At 49.0% G+C, this 14919-nt stretch overlaps 1 protein-coding gene across 3 annotated transcripts in view; it reads left to right on the top strand.

Moving 5' to 3' along the window:
• The window catches only part of MTMR3 (myotubularin related protein 3), a 74257-nt gene that overhangs the window by 56798 nt on the left and 2540 nt on the right, over window positions 1-14919 (top strand). The window contains exons 12-20 of one of the 3 annotated variants that reach the window (XM_021537309.2): window positions 1283-1394; window positions 1937-2132; window positions 3657-3842; window positions 5209-5379; window positions 7572-7717; window positions 8368-9763; window positions 11409-11519; window positions 11764-11852; window positions 13023-13049. In XM_021537309.2, the coding sequence (XP_021392984.2) occupies window positions 1283-1394; window positions 1937-2132; window positions 3657-3842; window positions 5209-5379; window positions 7572-7717; window positions 8368-9763; window positions 11409-11519; window positions 11764-11852; window positions 13023-13049 (2434 nt within the window). The remainder of the gene's footprint in view (window positions 1-1282; window positions 1395-1936; window positions 2133-3656; window positions 3843-5208; window positions 5380-7571; window positions 7718-8367; window positions 9764-11408; window positions 11520-11763; window positions 11853-13022; window positions 13050-14919) is intronic. The other 2 variants (XM_021537312.2, XM_021537314.2) reach the window with 2 other exon arrangements.

The following is a 14919-nucleotide window of genomic DNA, read 5'->3' as shown; positions in this document are numbered from 1 at the left end:
AAAAAATCCCAGACAGAAAAACTGGAGATAAGATAACAAAAGCTCTTTTGACTTTTTCTTCTGGTCTTTGCTGCAATAGCTGCATTTTGATTTGTAACCACCAGTTTAAAAAACTGATAGGTTTCTATTTAACACCTCTAAACCACTAAATAATTCTTCAGAATTATTATTATAATCAGAGAATAAAATTTCAAAACAGAAAAGCAGAGTATATAGGAGGTTTGATTTTCTTCCTGTATATTGTTTTTTTAATTCTGTGGAGAAAGTTTTCAAACAGCTTGTCACCTTCAATAAAACCTGTTTATTCTTGCTGCTAATTTTTCTGCAGGTATTGCCAGGTCTGCTTCATTCTTTGTATAAAAATAGCTGATCTGTGCTGTATTTAGAGATAATTCAGTAAAAAATACAAAAGAATCTCTGAAGTTGTCTGATACTGTCTGAGGCTGCTCCTGGAGTTGCAGTCCCTTATTGTGTTTGACCCAGCATTTGTTGGGCTGATAAAGAGCTTGGAAATCAAATGATACAAAACAGACTCCCAAATTTTCTTGTGCAAGCACTCAGTATCCCAGATTCTGAATCCTGATTATTTTTCTCCTGTAGAAATGGTCATTTTAGTTACTGTGTGATCATGTGCAGACTGAAGCATTACAGCAGAGGGAAGGGAAAACTAAATCTTGGGAAAATTACTGAACTGGTATTTTCTGGCTCTTTAGTGTCCCCTGAGCACTGGCCCTGTCTGTCCAGGCCTCCAGTGTTGCTTGATAACATCCAAAGTAATTCCATGTATCTTGTTTTCCTGAGCTCCCAGTATTTCTTACATGTGTGATGCTTCCTCATACAATTCACCTCAGAGGAAAGCAAGTGGCTGAAGTAAGCTTTCAGCCTTTTTGAGTGCTTAGGAAAAGGGATTCTGAAATGTGTCTAACTTAAATCCATAAATTGCCAATTAAATATTATTTATGTTTCACATCTTTTGATGTTTCTCAGTCTTTTTACAAACATTCTGGAACCTGGAGCGCAGGAATTCCCAGAGGCTTGCACTCTGCTTTTTGTAACCTGAAGTGAAACATTTGAAATAAATACAGCAGGACTTTGCTAAATGCTTCCTGTTTTGCTGGGCTGTCATGTCTGGAATACCCAGTGAGCTCCAAGGACTTACAGAATCTTTGTAAACAGATTATTTCATCTGTCCACAGCAACGGGAGTTTGTTTTTATGAAAAAAATCCTCTTTTAGAAGGGTAGTTGTTATTTTCTTCCCTCTGTCTTGTTCTTTCCCTGCAGAATATTACCCCAACTGTGAAGTGGTGTTCATGGGGATGGCAAACATCCACTCCATCCGCAAGAGCTTCCAGTCGCTCCGTCTGCTCTGCACACAAATGCCAGATCCAGGAAAGTAAGTGGAAGTTTGGGGGTTTGGGCCTTTGGTTCCATGTTTCTGCAGCCACATTCTTCTGCTGATGATTTTTAAATTGAAATTCAGTGGATTTTCCCTTGGTAATAGCGCTAAGCTGTGTTTTTCCATTTCATGGAAGTCACTGGTTTATTCTGATTGAAGTGAACATAGCAAATTAGTTCTGAAATTAGAGTGTAACCTTGAATATTGATACCAGAATGTTGTTTCTCCTGGTGGGCTTCTGAGCGCTCACACTCAGGCTGATCTGCTATTCCCCTGTTTGGAATTTGCTGCTAAGCCTTCCGTGGTTTCAAAGTAGATGCAAACCTTCAGCTCATCCCAGATTCTGGCAGTTCCTTGGGTTGGCTAGGTGGCTTTGCTGCTTCCACCTGTGGGAAAGTGTTAACGAGACACAAGTGAAAAATGCTACAGACTGGCACTTGCAGCTTATTAAAATGGGAGCTTTGCCATGACAAACTCAGACATCCAAACCTGAAAGCATTTTAAAAGAGCAAAAACTGTCTTGCCTGGTTTCCCTCTAGTTGGCTGTCAGCTCTGGAGAGCACCAAGTGGCTGCAGCACCTGTCAGTGCTCCTGAAATCCGCGCTGCTCGTGGTGCACGCCGTGGACCGGGACCAGCGGCCCGTGCTGGTTCACTGCTCCGACGGCTGGGACCGCACGCCCCAGATCGTGGCCCTGGCCAAGCTCCTGCTGGACCCCTACTACAGGACCACAGAGGTGGGTAAAGCAGCTGGGAGCCACTGGGGTCTCTGGAGGGAGTCTGGCTGTGAGTTATTTCAGGTTTCTCCCTTGGCAAAGGCATTGAAGCTGGCAGTCGTTTGTCACCTGTAGTCTGCAGTTACTCCCAGATGTAGGTACATGTGTTACTCAGGAGTAGCTCACATTCCCTCTGCTGTAACTGCACAGTCATGGTCTGTGCTTCCCCATATTTAGTTTAGGAATATGAAGTACAAAGTGCTGCAGTTGCAGCTTCTGCTGCATCCCTGCAGGTTCTCAGCCAAGCACTGATAGGGAGCCTTCCTCTTTGCTGCATTTCCCAGCTGCATGGTTTTCCAATTTCACATTTTCATTGCCCTCTGTCAGTTCTATTTCTCCTGATTTTCCCCTGTTCCATCACTTTTCAGCATTGTGGGACATGTGCTGGCTGGTTTCCATCTGGCAGCCCACGGGCAAGATGCCGTTGTTGTCCAGAACAGAACTCTGTGTCTGAGCACTGCTGTGAGCTGCTGCTTAAAGCCTCACACACACTAGGACCAGGAGCTGGAACTGCCTTTTGGATGGAAGTGTGAAAACTTCCTGGATCCTTTTCCACATGGATTCTAGAAGCTGGCATCCATCAGGCAAAACGTGGTGCTCTGGCCTGGGCACAGGATCTGCTCCTGGTCCTCCAAAGGGTGCTGTCCTTCCTGCTTGGGGAGCAGAGTTGTGCTGTGCACACTCTGGGCCTTCCCTGTTACCCAGAGCAAACCATAAACTGTAGCTGTCTGTACCAGGACCAGAAACATTGAGGAAAATGAGTTTTCAGTGCTGTCAGATTTAAAGCTTTTCAGCTGCCAGCCATTATTTTGGCTCTAATCACAGCCATTATTTTGACTCAATAAACATTCTCTACAATTTTTCTTTCCACTAAGAACAAAAACCTTCCTGCCCTGTGATGGATTTGAGGTCCTGTGAGACAAGGTGTGACATTCAGCTGCTCAACCAGGCACTGTTTGGGAATGTTCTTTGCCCTTTTCATGAAAAATCACTCAAGTGAACCTTTAATCAACCTTGTGACTGCTGTATGCACAGACAAGCACCTGCTCTCCCTGAGCTTGGATGTCCTGTTGTGGATGGATGGTTTTCTTTCCTGACAAGTGGATCTGACCATCATTTTCAAGAAAAGTTTTTATATAACTTGTCCAAATACTGGATATCATGATCCAGAAGCTTTGGCAAGATGAAGTTCCTACTTTTCACTGCCTGGATGAGATAGGGCTCATATCGGGATCCTCCCTGGCAGTCACTGAGGACTTAACCTGCCTTATTCCCTTTCCTGTTTGTGTAGTTTGGGAATCCTTATCTGCCCTAATTCCATTTCAGAGCACAAAGGCATTAGGGAAAGCAGTAAAAAGAAGTAATGAGCCCAGTGCTGAGGGGAATAGGAGAGAGGACACAGCAATTCCCACAAGTCTCAGACCATCTCAGAAAAATGAACCAAAGAAATACAGGAATTCTTCATCTCTCCTCTCCTCCCTGCAGGGTTTCCAGGTGCTAGTGGAGACTGAGTGGCTGGATTTTGGCCACAAGTTTGCAGATCGCTGTGGCCACGGGGAGAATTCGGACGACCTCAATGAGCGCTGCCCGGTGTTTCTGCAGTGGCTGGACTGTGTCCATCAGCTCCAGAGGCAGTTCCCCTGCTCCTTCGAGTTTAACGAAGCATTCCTTGTGAGTTGGGAGACTGCTGGGGTAGTACACTGCTGCTATAAACACTGCTGGAGAGCCTGGGGGCAGATTTCCCCACTGTTCTGTGTCCAAGGCCAGGTTGGACAGGGCTTGGAACAACTTGGGATAGTGGAAGGTGACCCTGCCCATGGCAGGGAGTGAAACTGGATGGGCTTTAAGGTCCTTTCCCACCCAAACCATTCCATTATTTTATATATATATGAATATATTCTATATATGCTCTCACGTGATAAAGGGAACAGAAAAGCTGCCTGGATACAGGGAACAAAAGCATTTGGTTAAACCCACAGAGTCTGTTCACTCTTAAAAGCAGGAGTCTCAAGGACTTCTTTTAGACTTTAAAGAAATAAATTATATTGATTGAATAGTCTCACCTAAGTGGTGTAAAACATCCACACAGCCTGAAAAAAACTTCTTACTGCCGATGCAAACTCCCCCCTTCTTGGATCTTGTTTTGACTTGAATACTCCTCCTCTAAAAACAACCTGCTCCATTCATTTTTTTTGGCTTCTTCACTGAAAATGTGTAGGACACAGGAGCTGTGCTTACCTTCTTTGGAAGCAGACAGCATTCCTATTAGGAATTCACCCAGGAAGGTCCAAGTCAGTTCTCACATCTCTGGGGAAGTGCCAGTCATGGACTGCAGGACCAGTAGTCTGAAGAGTAGAAGTTTTTGTGAAGTGTCTGATCCACTAAGAGATTTAAGGCACATTCCTGTGATTGTGGCTGACTGGAATTATCACTTGCCAGCTCAGCCATGTAACTGAGCCCATGTACAATCCCCGAGTGGCTCAGTTGTGAAATGAGATACAACAGGTAGTAACTGGCTTCACAGCACACTGCTAATCTCCCTGGGCTGGGAGGGAACATACCCGTGGTGTGCTGGCCTTTGTAGAGTGAACTCCTAATTTATTACAGTATTGAACCACTTGTCTTCATTTAAACGTCTGAATAATCCCAAGGAAGTCATTGATATGCCTGAAGTTAAGATGGCATTTGTTAGGCTGGGCCCAGCATGGAGTGATTAATGATCAGCATTTCTGTGCTGCATGAATGTTTTGTAGCAGAGGAATCATGATTCTGCTTTGCCTGGCCTGCAGGGCAATAAGTTTGTAACAACATGACAAATATTTTGTCGTTCTATGTTACGTTTTTTCCTGAATTTGTTCAGTTATGATTTTAAAAGATTCTGCTCCCGTTGCATTCCTTTGCAATTGGTTTGTAGGGAAGTATGTGAGAAATGTGGGTTGGTGTGGTGGCCCTGGGGCGGGGTTTGCTCCTGGATGGGAAGGGAGCTGAGGCCGACCCCTGGTGCCAGCTGACACTGTGTGTGTGTGGCTCTGTGCAGGTGAAGTTGGTGCAGCACACCTACTCCTGCCTCTTTGGAACATTCCTGTGCAACAATGCGAAAGAGAGAGGAGAGAAACACACTCAGGAACGGACCTGCTCCGTCTGGTCTTTGCTGCGGGCAGCAAACAAAGCCTTCAAAAACCTGCTCTACTCCTCCCAGTCGGAATCTGTATGTACCCCAGTCCCCTGCTGTGGGAGAGCCCTGGGGGCTGCCCCAAACAGTGTCCTGCAAATGGGGGTCCCCTGAGAAACAGCCCAGCAGTGGGACCCGGTGACCTGGGGTTCCACCACAGCTGAGGTGGTGGCTGCCCCATCCCTGGAGGTGTTCAAGGCCAGGTTGGATGGGACTGGGAGCAACCCAGGATAGTGGAAGGTGTTCCTGCCCATTGCAGGGTGGCACTACATGAGCTTTAAGATCCCTTCCACCCCAAACCCTTGTGTGGCTCTCTGAACTGTCACCACGGACAGAGAGGTGATTCCAGACAAGCTCAGCTCATCCTGACATTCACCTTGGAACACCCAGCTCAGGCTGATGTTTGAAGTCTTGGGTTAATTTTGCTGATATTTGGGGAATGTCAGGTGCCATCTCAGAAATTTCTCTGTGCTGGGAAGGTGTTTTCTGTGACTAAATATTTTATTGTTTGTAACAGAAAGCATTTCAGTGTTTGATAAATAGACCTCTCTGGAGAACTGAGCTGTGTCAGAGGAGTGACACAAAATTGCCTGCAAACCTAGACAATATGTCTAAATTCATTTTAAATCTGAACAGAAAAAGTGGCTCAGTGTATCTTTGTTTTTCTTTATACCTTCAGGTTTTTATTTTGGCTCCTCTGTGTAGGAGCTCACTGAAGGTTCTGGGAAGAGGCTCAGTTGTGTGTTTGGTACAAGGTCACGTGAGGGATTCAGGGGTGCAGTTCATGGGCAAGAGAGCAAACACTAAATGACATCATGGTTGGGACTTCAAAGACTTGCATAAATATTTAAACCCTTTTTATTTCTCAAAGTATCAGATGTCATAAACTGAACTGTAAGGACTGTGCAGTGCCTTGGTTTTATGACAGATGTGGCTTTCAGTTGTTTCTTAGAGCAAAACTAAAGTCTGGCTTAGCAGGAAGGAGTTTCATGCTCACAGTGGTTGTAAAAAGATGAATTTTCTACTTCCCTCCTTGGCTGAGTGTGCCCTGGCTCTGGGCTGTCACTGCAATGAGCCCTTGGAGCCTTCCCACCTGACACTCCTGGGGTGAGTTTGTGAGGCAGAGCAGACACAGCCTGGGGGGATCTTAAAGCTGTGGATGCTTCTAGATTTCCATGAAAATGCCAGGAGGAGCATAGAGAGGGCTCTCACAGTGACTATGTGGACAGGTCTGTCCTTGGGCTGCCCTTCTGTGCTCTATCCCACTTGGCCCCTGTTCTCAGGAAATACTCACAAGGATACTCCTTCTGCACGTGGGAGTTTGGGTAATTTCCTGTTTTGGGTTCATTTTCTTGTGGTTTTGCTTCAGGTTTAAAAGGTGCCTATGGTGCAGCTTCATCTCCTATAGAGCCAGAATTGTTCAAGAGCAGGAGCCACCCCACAGCCCTTCTCCTGCTCAGTGCCAGGGAAGCTGAGTGTTCAGAGAATCATAGAATATCCTCATTTAAGAAGGGACCCACCAGGATCATCCAGCCCAACCCCTGGCCCTGGACAGGGCATCCCAAAATCCCACCCTGTCCCCAAGAGGATTGTCCAAATGCTCCTGGAGCTCTGGCAGCCTTGGGGTTGTGCCCATTCCCTGGGGAGCCTGGGCAGTGCCTGTCTGGTGGAGCCAGCAGTTCCTCTGCCACCGCCTGCTTTTCCATGGGAAAGTTGTTTGGAAAAGAGTGGAACTACTAAAATGAGCCCAGGTGTTTTTAAAGTGAAGCAGAAAGTATATTCCACAATCAAGAAATCCCTTTTAAGAGCAAGCTGCCTCTTCAGAGAACTTCTGCATGTACTGAATATGTACCCATGAGTGCCTCCTCTGGAGCCAGGCTGGGCTGTGGTGGATTGGGGTCTATGGAATGAGTTCAGCTCCCTCTGGCACAGTGCAACACAACACACAAGGGAACCTCAGCACTCATAACAAGCCACTGAATTCCATGAGTCGTGAAGGTGTATGTTCACAGAGAGCTCATTGCAGGAGTTCATTCAGCAGGAGCTGAAGGCTGGCATTTTTGTGCCTCTGACAGAAAAGGTCATTCTTGCCCCAAGTGTGGCTGATGAAAAGCTGTCACCAGCCCTTGGACATGTCCCAGCTGAGACCTGCCCAGTGAACTGCCCCCTCAGAGCTGAACTCCTGCTGGGAGGCAGCAGCTGACCCTTCCCTTGTGCTCCCCTGCCAGGTGCTGTACCCCGTGTGCCATGTGCGGAACTTGATGCTCTGGAGCGCTGTTTACCTGCCCTGCTCCTCCCCCTCCACGCCCGCCGACGACACCTGTGCCCCGTACCCTGTGCCAGGCTCTAGCCCCGAAGAGCAGCCTCTGGGCAGGTGAGCCTAGAGCCCAGAAATCCCATCCTGTGAAGTAAGATCAACAGAGAATACTGGGGGATATGAAAGGAGAATGTTTGGGTGGGAGGGCAGGATTTCTCCCGGGTGCATTGGCGGAACTGTGGGACTGAGCTGCCCAAGCACAGCCTGTCCATGGGGTGGGTTTGGAAGCTGTCACCTTTCAGGGCTGACAGTGTGGCAGAGAGAAGCTGGGCAAATAGAGTTAAATTCTGGGTGTCACATAGCCATAGAGAATTCCTTCTGCCCTCATGGGATATAAGCTTTCATTGGTTATCTTGAACTTGAGTTATTTTTCAATGTTGCATAACCATTTCTTTGCTTGTTGTACAGTGACTCTGAGTACATGTTAATTAGTAGGTGTGACCAGGCTGTCAGGGTTGGGGCTTGCTGGTAAAGGGATTAATTTGGGAATGTTTGAAATCTGGTTTAACATATTTTCCTCATGGCAAACGAAGTACAGAAGCAGCTCTGCACTACAGATGGTTGGAATGTGCTCCTGGATAATACTTCCCACAAGTCCATTAGCTGGCAGATTGTTACTGTCCTAAGTGGGGGGCTGGTTTTCAACCACAGTATCTCAGTGTTACAAAAACATCCTCTGACTTGGGAGTGGGATTGTCCCTTTGCAGGCTACCAAAGACAAGATCCTTCGACAATCTGACGACAGCCTGTGACAGCAGCGTGCCTACAACCAACCGCCGGAGCAGTGACCCCAGCCTCAACGAGAAGTGGCAGGAGCACCGCCGCTCCCTGGAGCTCAGCAGCCTGGGCCCCCCTGGGGACGACCCCTTCGAGGGGGACGGGCTGGGCAGGCAGGGCAGGGCCCCCATGGGGGCAGAGCTCTCTGTGGCAGCCGGGGTGGCAGAGGGACAAATGGAGAACATTCTGCAGGAGGCCACTAAAGACGATGTTGGGCTGGAGGAGCACTTGAGGGGTGGCCTGGAGGCAGCAGGGAAAGGAGATGAGTGTGGCCTGGATAAGGAGAAGAGAGCTGACAATCTGTGTGGGGAGAAGGCCGAGGCGGATACAGGTACCGTAATGAACAATCCCACAGCCAACACACACCCAGCCTCGCATGGTGCTGCGGAGCTCAAAGGGCAGCAGGACGAGCACAGCGACCCCAGGAGCGCTCTCCAGAAGGCCCCTCAGGGGAGAGGACTGCAGGCTGTTCCTTCCGAGGGCTCCGGAAACAGAGACGCTCCAAACAACACGGAGGAGGAAGGTCTTGGGAAAGGTGAAGGAGAAGCAGAGAGCCTGTATGGCACGGGCCAGGCCAGCCTTGCCTTCCCTCTGACAGCCCTGCTGGAGGAAAGGACATCCAACATCGAAAGCTCCACGGAAACCTTAACAGAGACCGAAGCAAAGCCTGAGCTCACACCCAGGGCTCTGTGCCACAGACCTCACCCCTTCGACAACAGCGCTGACGAGCTGTCCCGAACTCTGGAGAACAGGCCGGAGGGGGAGTGCATGATAGAGCTCCAAAAACTGGGATCAAGAGTGCACAGGACTTCTGGTAGCAGCACCGTCCACCTCCCGATGCCTTCCCCTTGTGCCTTGCCTCTAGCAGACCGCAAAGATGAGCTGGTGTATAATGGAGAGCTGGAGCTGGAGAACAAACTGGTGGAGAAACCCACGGGATTCACGGCCCCAAAATTTCCCGCCACCAACGGACACTGCGTCAACGGCGAGGACGGGCGGATCAAGGCCTCGCTGAGCCGGCAGGTGTCCACGGCCAGCTGCAGCTCTGCTCAGCTCCACCTGAGGAACTTGCACCAGAAATGGATGTTCAGCCAGCTCGGGAAGCAGCCGGCCAGCAGCCCGGACCAGCCGGCCCGCAGCCACCTGGACGATGACGGGATGCCCGTCTACAGCGATGTCATCCAGCAGCGCCTGCGCCAGATCGAGACGGGCCACCAGCAGGAGGTGGAGACCCTCAAGAAGCAGGTGCAGGAGCTGAAGAGCCGCCTGGAGAGCCAGCTCCTCAACAGCTCCCTGCGGCTCAACGGCGACTACGGAGACGAAGTGGTGAGTGAGCGGCACTGGGCCAAGCGCAGAGCTCAGCGAGCCCTCAGCTCCTGGCTCGCAGCTCAGGGCCTGACTTTTGGGCTCTTGCAGACCTCTCCAGGTCATCCTGAAGAGGGCAAACACTGCCCAAGTACCTGATAGTGGCAGATGCTGATGACTGATACTGTCACCGAACTTCAGATTGAGCAGAAAGGTTTATTTCCAGATGGGTGTTGCACAGCAGCTCACACACCCCTGGCCATACCTAAACACCTTCCCTGGCCTCGGTAAAACCAACCAAACCCTTGGTTTACCAAACCTCAATAAAACAAACCAAACCTCTTTACTTTTTACTTTACTGATTGTTTTTGCTGTCTTCATGTAGGGCAGAGATATTTTCCTGTGCCACTTTTGGCACAGCGGCATAGGATGATCCCTTGGTTCTCTGCTGGTCCCAGCACTGGCAAGCTCTGTGAGCTCAAACCCATCAGGGTCACACCATCCCTTTCAGGTGCTCCAGGCTCAATGTCTGGAATAAATTTCTAGATTTCTAAATGAACTGGAATAAATTGCCTGAGCTTTTGTGGCAGTTGTATTTCAACAACAGTTTTTCTCTCAACAAATTAAGGATTTTCAGAGAGCTTTTAAACTATTTGCGGTTTTATTTGGAAATGTTTAAAGTTGTAAAAGTAGAGACTTTTGTAGAGAGTTGTGGGTTTGAGCATTTGCCTGTTCCTGGGGCTGTTGCGACACCCATCAGAAATGTCCTTTTCCTACATGATTTATACACGTGCAAAATTGAAAAAAAATATTTGTAAGAAGTTCCCAGCTTCTGTTTATTGAATTCACTGTTTAGAAGTGGCAGAGGTGCTGGATAGTCCCAGGTACGTTTGTTATGGAAAATCCTTGGAGCCTTCTTGGCTCTTCCCATTGGAGATGCAGCACAAGGTGCTCATTGGGCTCAGTGTCACTGCTAAAAGCTTTCATTCCTTGGAGAAATTGGTTACTTTGGCTTAATGGATTCTGCTCCCATTTTTTAAGGGCCTTCAGAAGCTGCAGTGTAGAGCTGGCAGTGCGTCCAGAAAATTCCCCATTTTTAGGAACCTGATCTCTACCTTCTGTTTGTGCCTCAGCTTGGGAGTTGCAGGTTTTCCTCTGGAACTCCAGGATTGCCCATTCCTCAGGCATAAAAATACATCAACTCAAGATTTCTTATTATTTTGATATCTTTTAAAGGCTGGCTGAGTTTTAAGTGAATTAAATTCCACCTCTACCTGGATAGACTATATTAAGGAAGCATTATTCCCAAAACCTATACATAGAATATACATGGCTCAAATTCTGAGTTTCCCATATGCAATTTGGCTTGTATTTTCCAGAATCTTTGCCAACAAAAGGATATCTTTATTACTAATTATAGTTTTGAGAGTGAAACACCCTTGGAAAGGAATCAGGACCCTGGAATTGGAGCCACAGAGAGCAGGTTTTGATAAATCACCCAAAGCCTTCCCAGAACCCTGCAACCAAAACTGGATTCTAAATCCGCTCTGCCTCACATCATCCCATCACCAGAGGGTCCAGACCTGCCCTGTTGGGGTTTCTGGGTTTTATTTGTGTGGAACAGGGATCTGGGGGGTTCCGTTCAGCTCTGTTTGTTTGCCAACAGACATCTATTCCCGACTCGGAAAGCAATCTGGATCAGAACTGCTTGTCTCGCTGCAGCACAGAGATTTTCTCTGAAGCCAGCTGGGAACAGGTGGATAAACAGGATACAGAGGTACAGACTAAATCCCTGTAAATTGCTCACTCTGGGATAATCCTAGTTCAAATTATCCTCTAGCCTTTGGTCGTGTGCCACGTCTTGGGAACTCTTTTCCTTGCGTTCCGCTGGTCTCACAGCTGACACACCAGTACCTGTGCCTATGAGCCCTCTGCTGCGCAACCTCTGGGAGCTGGGGAGGGGGCTGGGCTCAGGAGCGTTGCCCCTGCCCTGTCCCTGACGCCGGTGGCCGTCCCCACAGGTGACGCGGTGGCTCCCGGATCACCTGGCCGCGCACTGCTACGGCTGCGACAGCGCCTTCTGGCTCGCCAGTCGGAAACACCACTGCAGGTAACTGGGAGAGGGACCGGGCACTGCTGCTGCCCCTGGCACCGCCACGGACACAGCCCCAGCCCCAGGGTGCCTGCTGGGCGGGCATGGCTGCCAAGGGAGCAGAGCAGCTCCTGCTGCTCAGCTCTTTCCCTGCAGGGAGATAGTTAAAAGCCACATTTGGTGTCTGCTCCACTCCAGCCAAAACAGATCCCACCTTTCTTTCCTCAGACTAGATTTGGAGGCAGCTTAGATTTATGCAAAATAGAGCTTTGTCCTCTTAGCATTCAGAAATTCAATATATGATTTACATGAAATACAGGAATAGCATCTTCTTCCCATTGCTGGTTGGAAACCTGCTCCTTTCCTTCTCTAACCTTTCTCACCTTTTCATTAACTTGCTCCTACAGAATCTGAATGGAAGACCTGTGTGAGGTCAAGGTTTTCTGGATTATTCTTTGCTAGACCTGTTGCCACAGAGGCTGCAGCAGCTCAGGCAGCAGCAGGGGCTTGATGAAGACCAGGAGGCAGAGACCACATGGCTCAATATGCTGAAGTTAAAGCCAGAGAATCTCTAGTTTCCAGTTCTGTTTCAAATAAATTCTTATTCCTGATTTCTGAACATGCAAAAACTATTACAGGAACCATCATTTAAATAAATCTCAGTTACCACATTTTGAAGCTCTCCTGCATTTTGAAGTTGCAAAGAGTTATGAACATAGTTTTGAGTTTGTGTCTGGTTTATATTTTGCTCCATTTAATCTTGTAAAATTAACCCAGGGAAAGAAGGAGAAGAATCTGAATTTATTTTTTTTACCGTGCCCACTGTGTTTGTGCACATTTGTATCCCCAGAGCTCAGTTCCCTAAACCTAAGCTTGAGACAACTCCCAGAGCCTGGATACACACACATCACCCATAGCCCCACGAGGAGTTAAAATGGACGCAGGGTTTCAGGTCTGGTTCAAATCTCCCTGTAGGGTCTTTGCTCCCTGGGTGTGCAGTGACCCAGCTGTTGGCGAGACCAACACCACGAGTATCTCTGTAGTAAACATTTACACCCCTCCATGGGAGTGGAAATGAGTTGAACCCCACAGTGTAAGGCCTTGAGCAGAGTAAAACCTCCCAGCTTCCTTGGTTGCCAGTGTTTGCTCCCTCTGCCTGTAGCCCTGAGCTCTCTCTCCTCCCTGCAGGGACACTGACCGAGTTGATCAGCTCTGGTGAGCATTTCCAGCAGCCTCTGTCCGTTGTCCGTCAGCCTTTCCTGGGTGACTTCTCCCAACTAACTCAGCTCTTCTCCCTCTTTGTTTCTCACTTGCCTGGAAATCACCAGAACTAAGCTGGGGGTGGCCAGCACGAGCTGCTGGGTGTTGGGGCCGTGTGACCAGCCCTCTCTCCTCACAGAAAGGCTTTTAGGACTTGGCTTTTGGGAGCTTAACTGGGATGTGGCTCAGACTAACACTCACTGTCAGTCCATGTGTGTACTGCTCACTGACAGGAGACTGTCCTGCAAGTTTTATGCATTTATTTTTGATAATTTCCCTTTGTGCCCCATGTTTTTGGGAGAGGGCCGTGTGTTTCCAAACAATTCCAGTATTGCTGCGCAGGGTGTTGGCAAAAACCTGCCACTTGTTTTAGAAGGACTGAAAATCCCATGGCTGGAACATGTGCCACAGAGCTGGTGGAGGGTCAGGATAACCAAAACTGGATGAATATCTGAGATTTGGGATGAGGAGGAAGAGTAGGGATTGTGACTTTCAGTCCCTCTTCCTCAAACGAGCAACATCCCTTTTCCAGCCTGTTTTTTAATGTCTCTTTTTAATCTCTGAAGCAAAGCAGGGACCACCGGGATAGAAGGATGAGCTGTCCAGAGCTTTCCAAAGCAATGTCAGAGCACCATTGTCTAGGATAAAACAACAAAAAACCCAGCATATGTTAGGAATGGTGAGCTCCAACAAAGAGATCCTTGTTTTAATCCTCTGGTTGGTTTTCCCCTCATCCATCAGTGAGCTACTCTGGGATTATCATTCCTTGAGCGGCGAGATGGGGCTGTGGGAGCTCTGTGGCACCTCCAAGGGCTGTTGCCATGCCTGCAGGTGCTTCTGACAGGGATTTCCAGCAGGGCCCTCCAGTCTCCAGAACTTCTGCAGAGGCTGGTCCCTGTCAGCCTTTTCATGCTGGAGTTCCTGCTCTGAGGCCCAGAGCTGCTGTGTGGAACTGAGGAAATGAGCCCACTGAAGTGAGAAATGGGATTTCTCTGCTGTTTCTCTCCCCATCAGTGACCGGCAGCTGGATATCTCCTTTCTTGGCAAGGAAAGATTAATCAGAGCTGCTGGGTGTCAGCAGAATTCCCTGGCAGTCTTTTGGCAGCAGCAAATCTCCAGTGCAGAACAATGACAGCACCAAATCCAAAGAGTTAATGGAGAGGGCAAAACCCAGATCCCTGGAGTGCTGCTTCCAGTTGCTTGTAGGAACTGAGGAGGACAGGGCACACAGGGCTCCCATGTTTTGAGGGGGCTGCAGAAGGTAATTAACGAGTGAGCAGTAATGAGGTGCATGTGCTGGTGCGGCTCCCCAGTGCTGGGAATGCTGCGCGTGCCCACCCGTGCATGGAACACCTGCCTGCCCACCCTGGGCTCTGCATGTTCCTCCTTGGCTCAGTCCTGGATGCAGGAGTGTGGGATTTTTGGAGTGGCTGTGGGGGCAGTGGGAGGATGGCAGCGACTGAGGGCTTTGACATTTCCATGTTTAAACCTTCCCAGCTCTGAGCAGAGTCCGGCCTGCTCCCGGCACTGCCCCATCCCTCCTGTGAGCCAGGGCTGGATCAGCTGCATGAGCAGCGCCAGAGCCCCCATTCCCAGGGTTCCCCACATTCCCCCATGGCTTGGCTCAGAAGGGCCTGTGGTGGCTCTGCTCAGCCCTGTGCCCCAGCGTGGCACTGGCATTTTGCTGGAGCTCCTTTGCAGCACATCCAGCCTGGCAGTGCCCAAGGTCACGCTGGACAGGGCTTGGAGCAGCCTGGGACAGTGGAAGGTGTCCCTGCCATGGCAGGGGTGGCACTGGATGGGTTTTAAGGTCCCTTCCCACCTA

Source organism: Lonchura striata, chromosome 18, assembly GCF_046129695.1.
Source record: "Lonchura striata isolate bLonStr1 chromosome 18, bLonStr1.mat, whole genome shotgun sequence".
In the NCBI taxonomy this organism is placed as follows: Eukaryota; Metazoa; Chordata; class Aves; order Passeriformes; family Estrildidae; genus Lonchura; species Lonchura striata.
The sequence above is the reverse complement of the archived record's forward strand: the minus strand, read 5'-3'. Positions and strand labels throughout refer to the sequence as shown.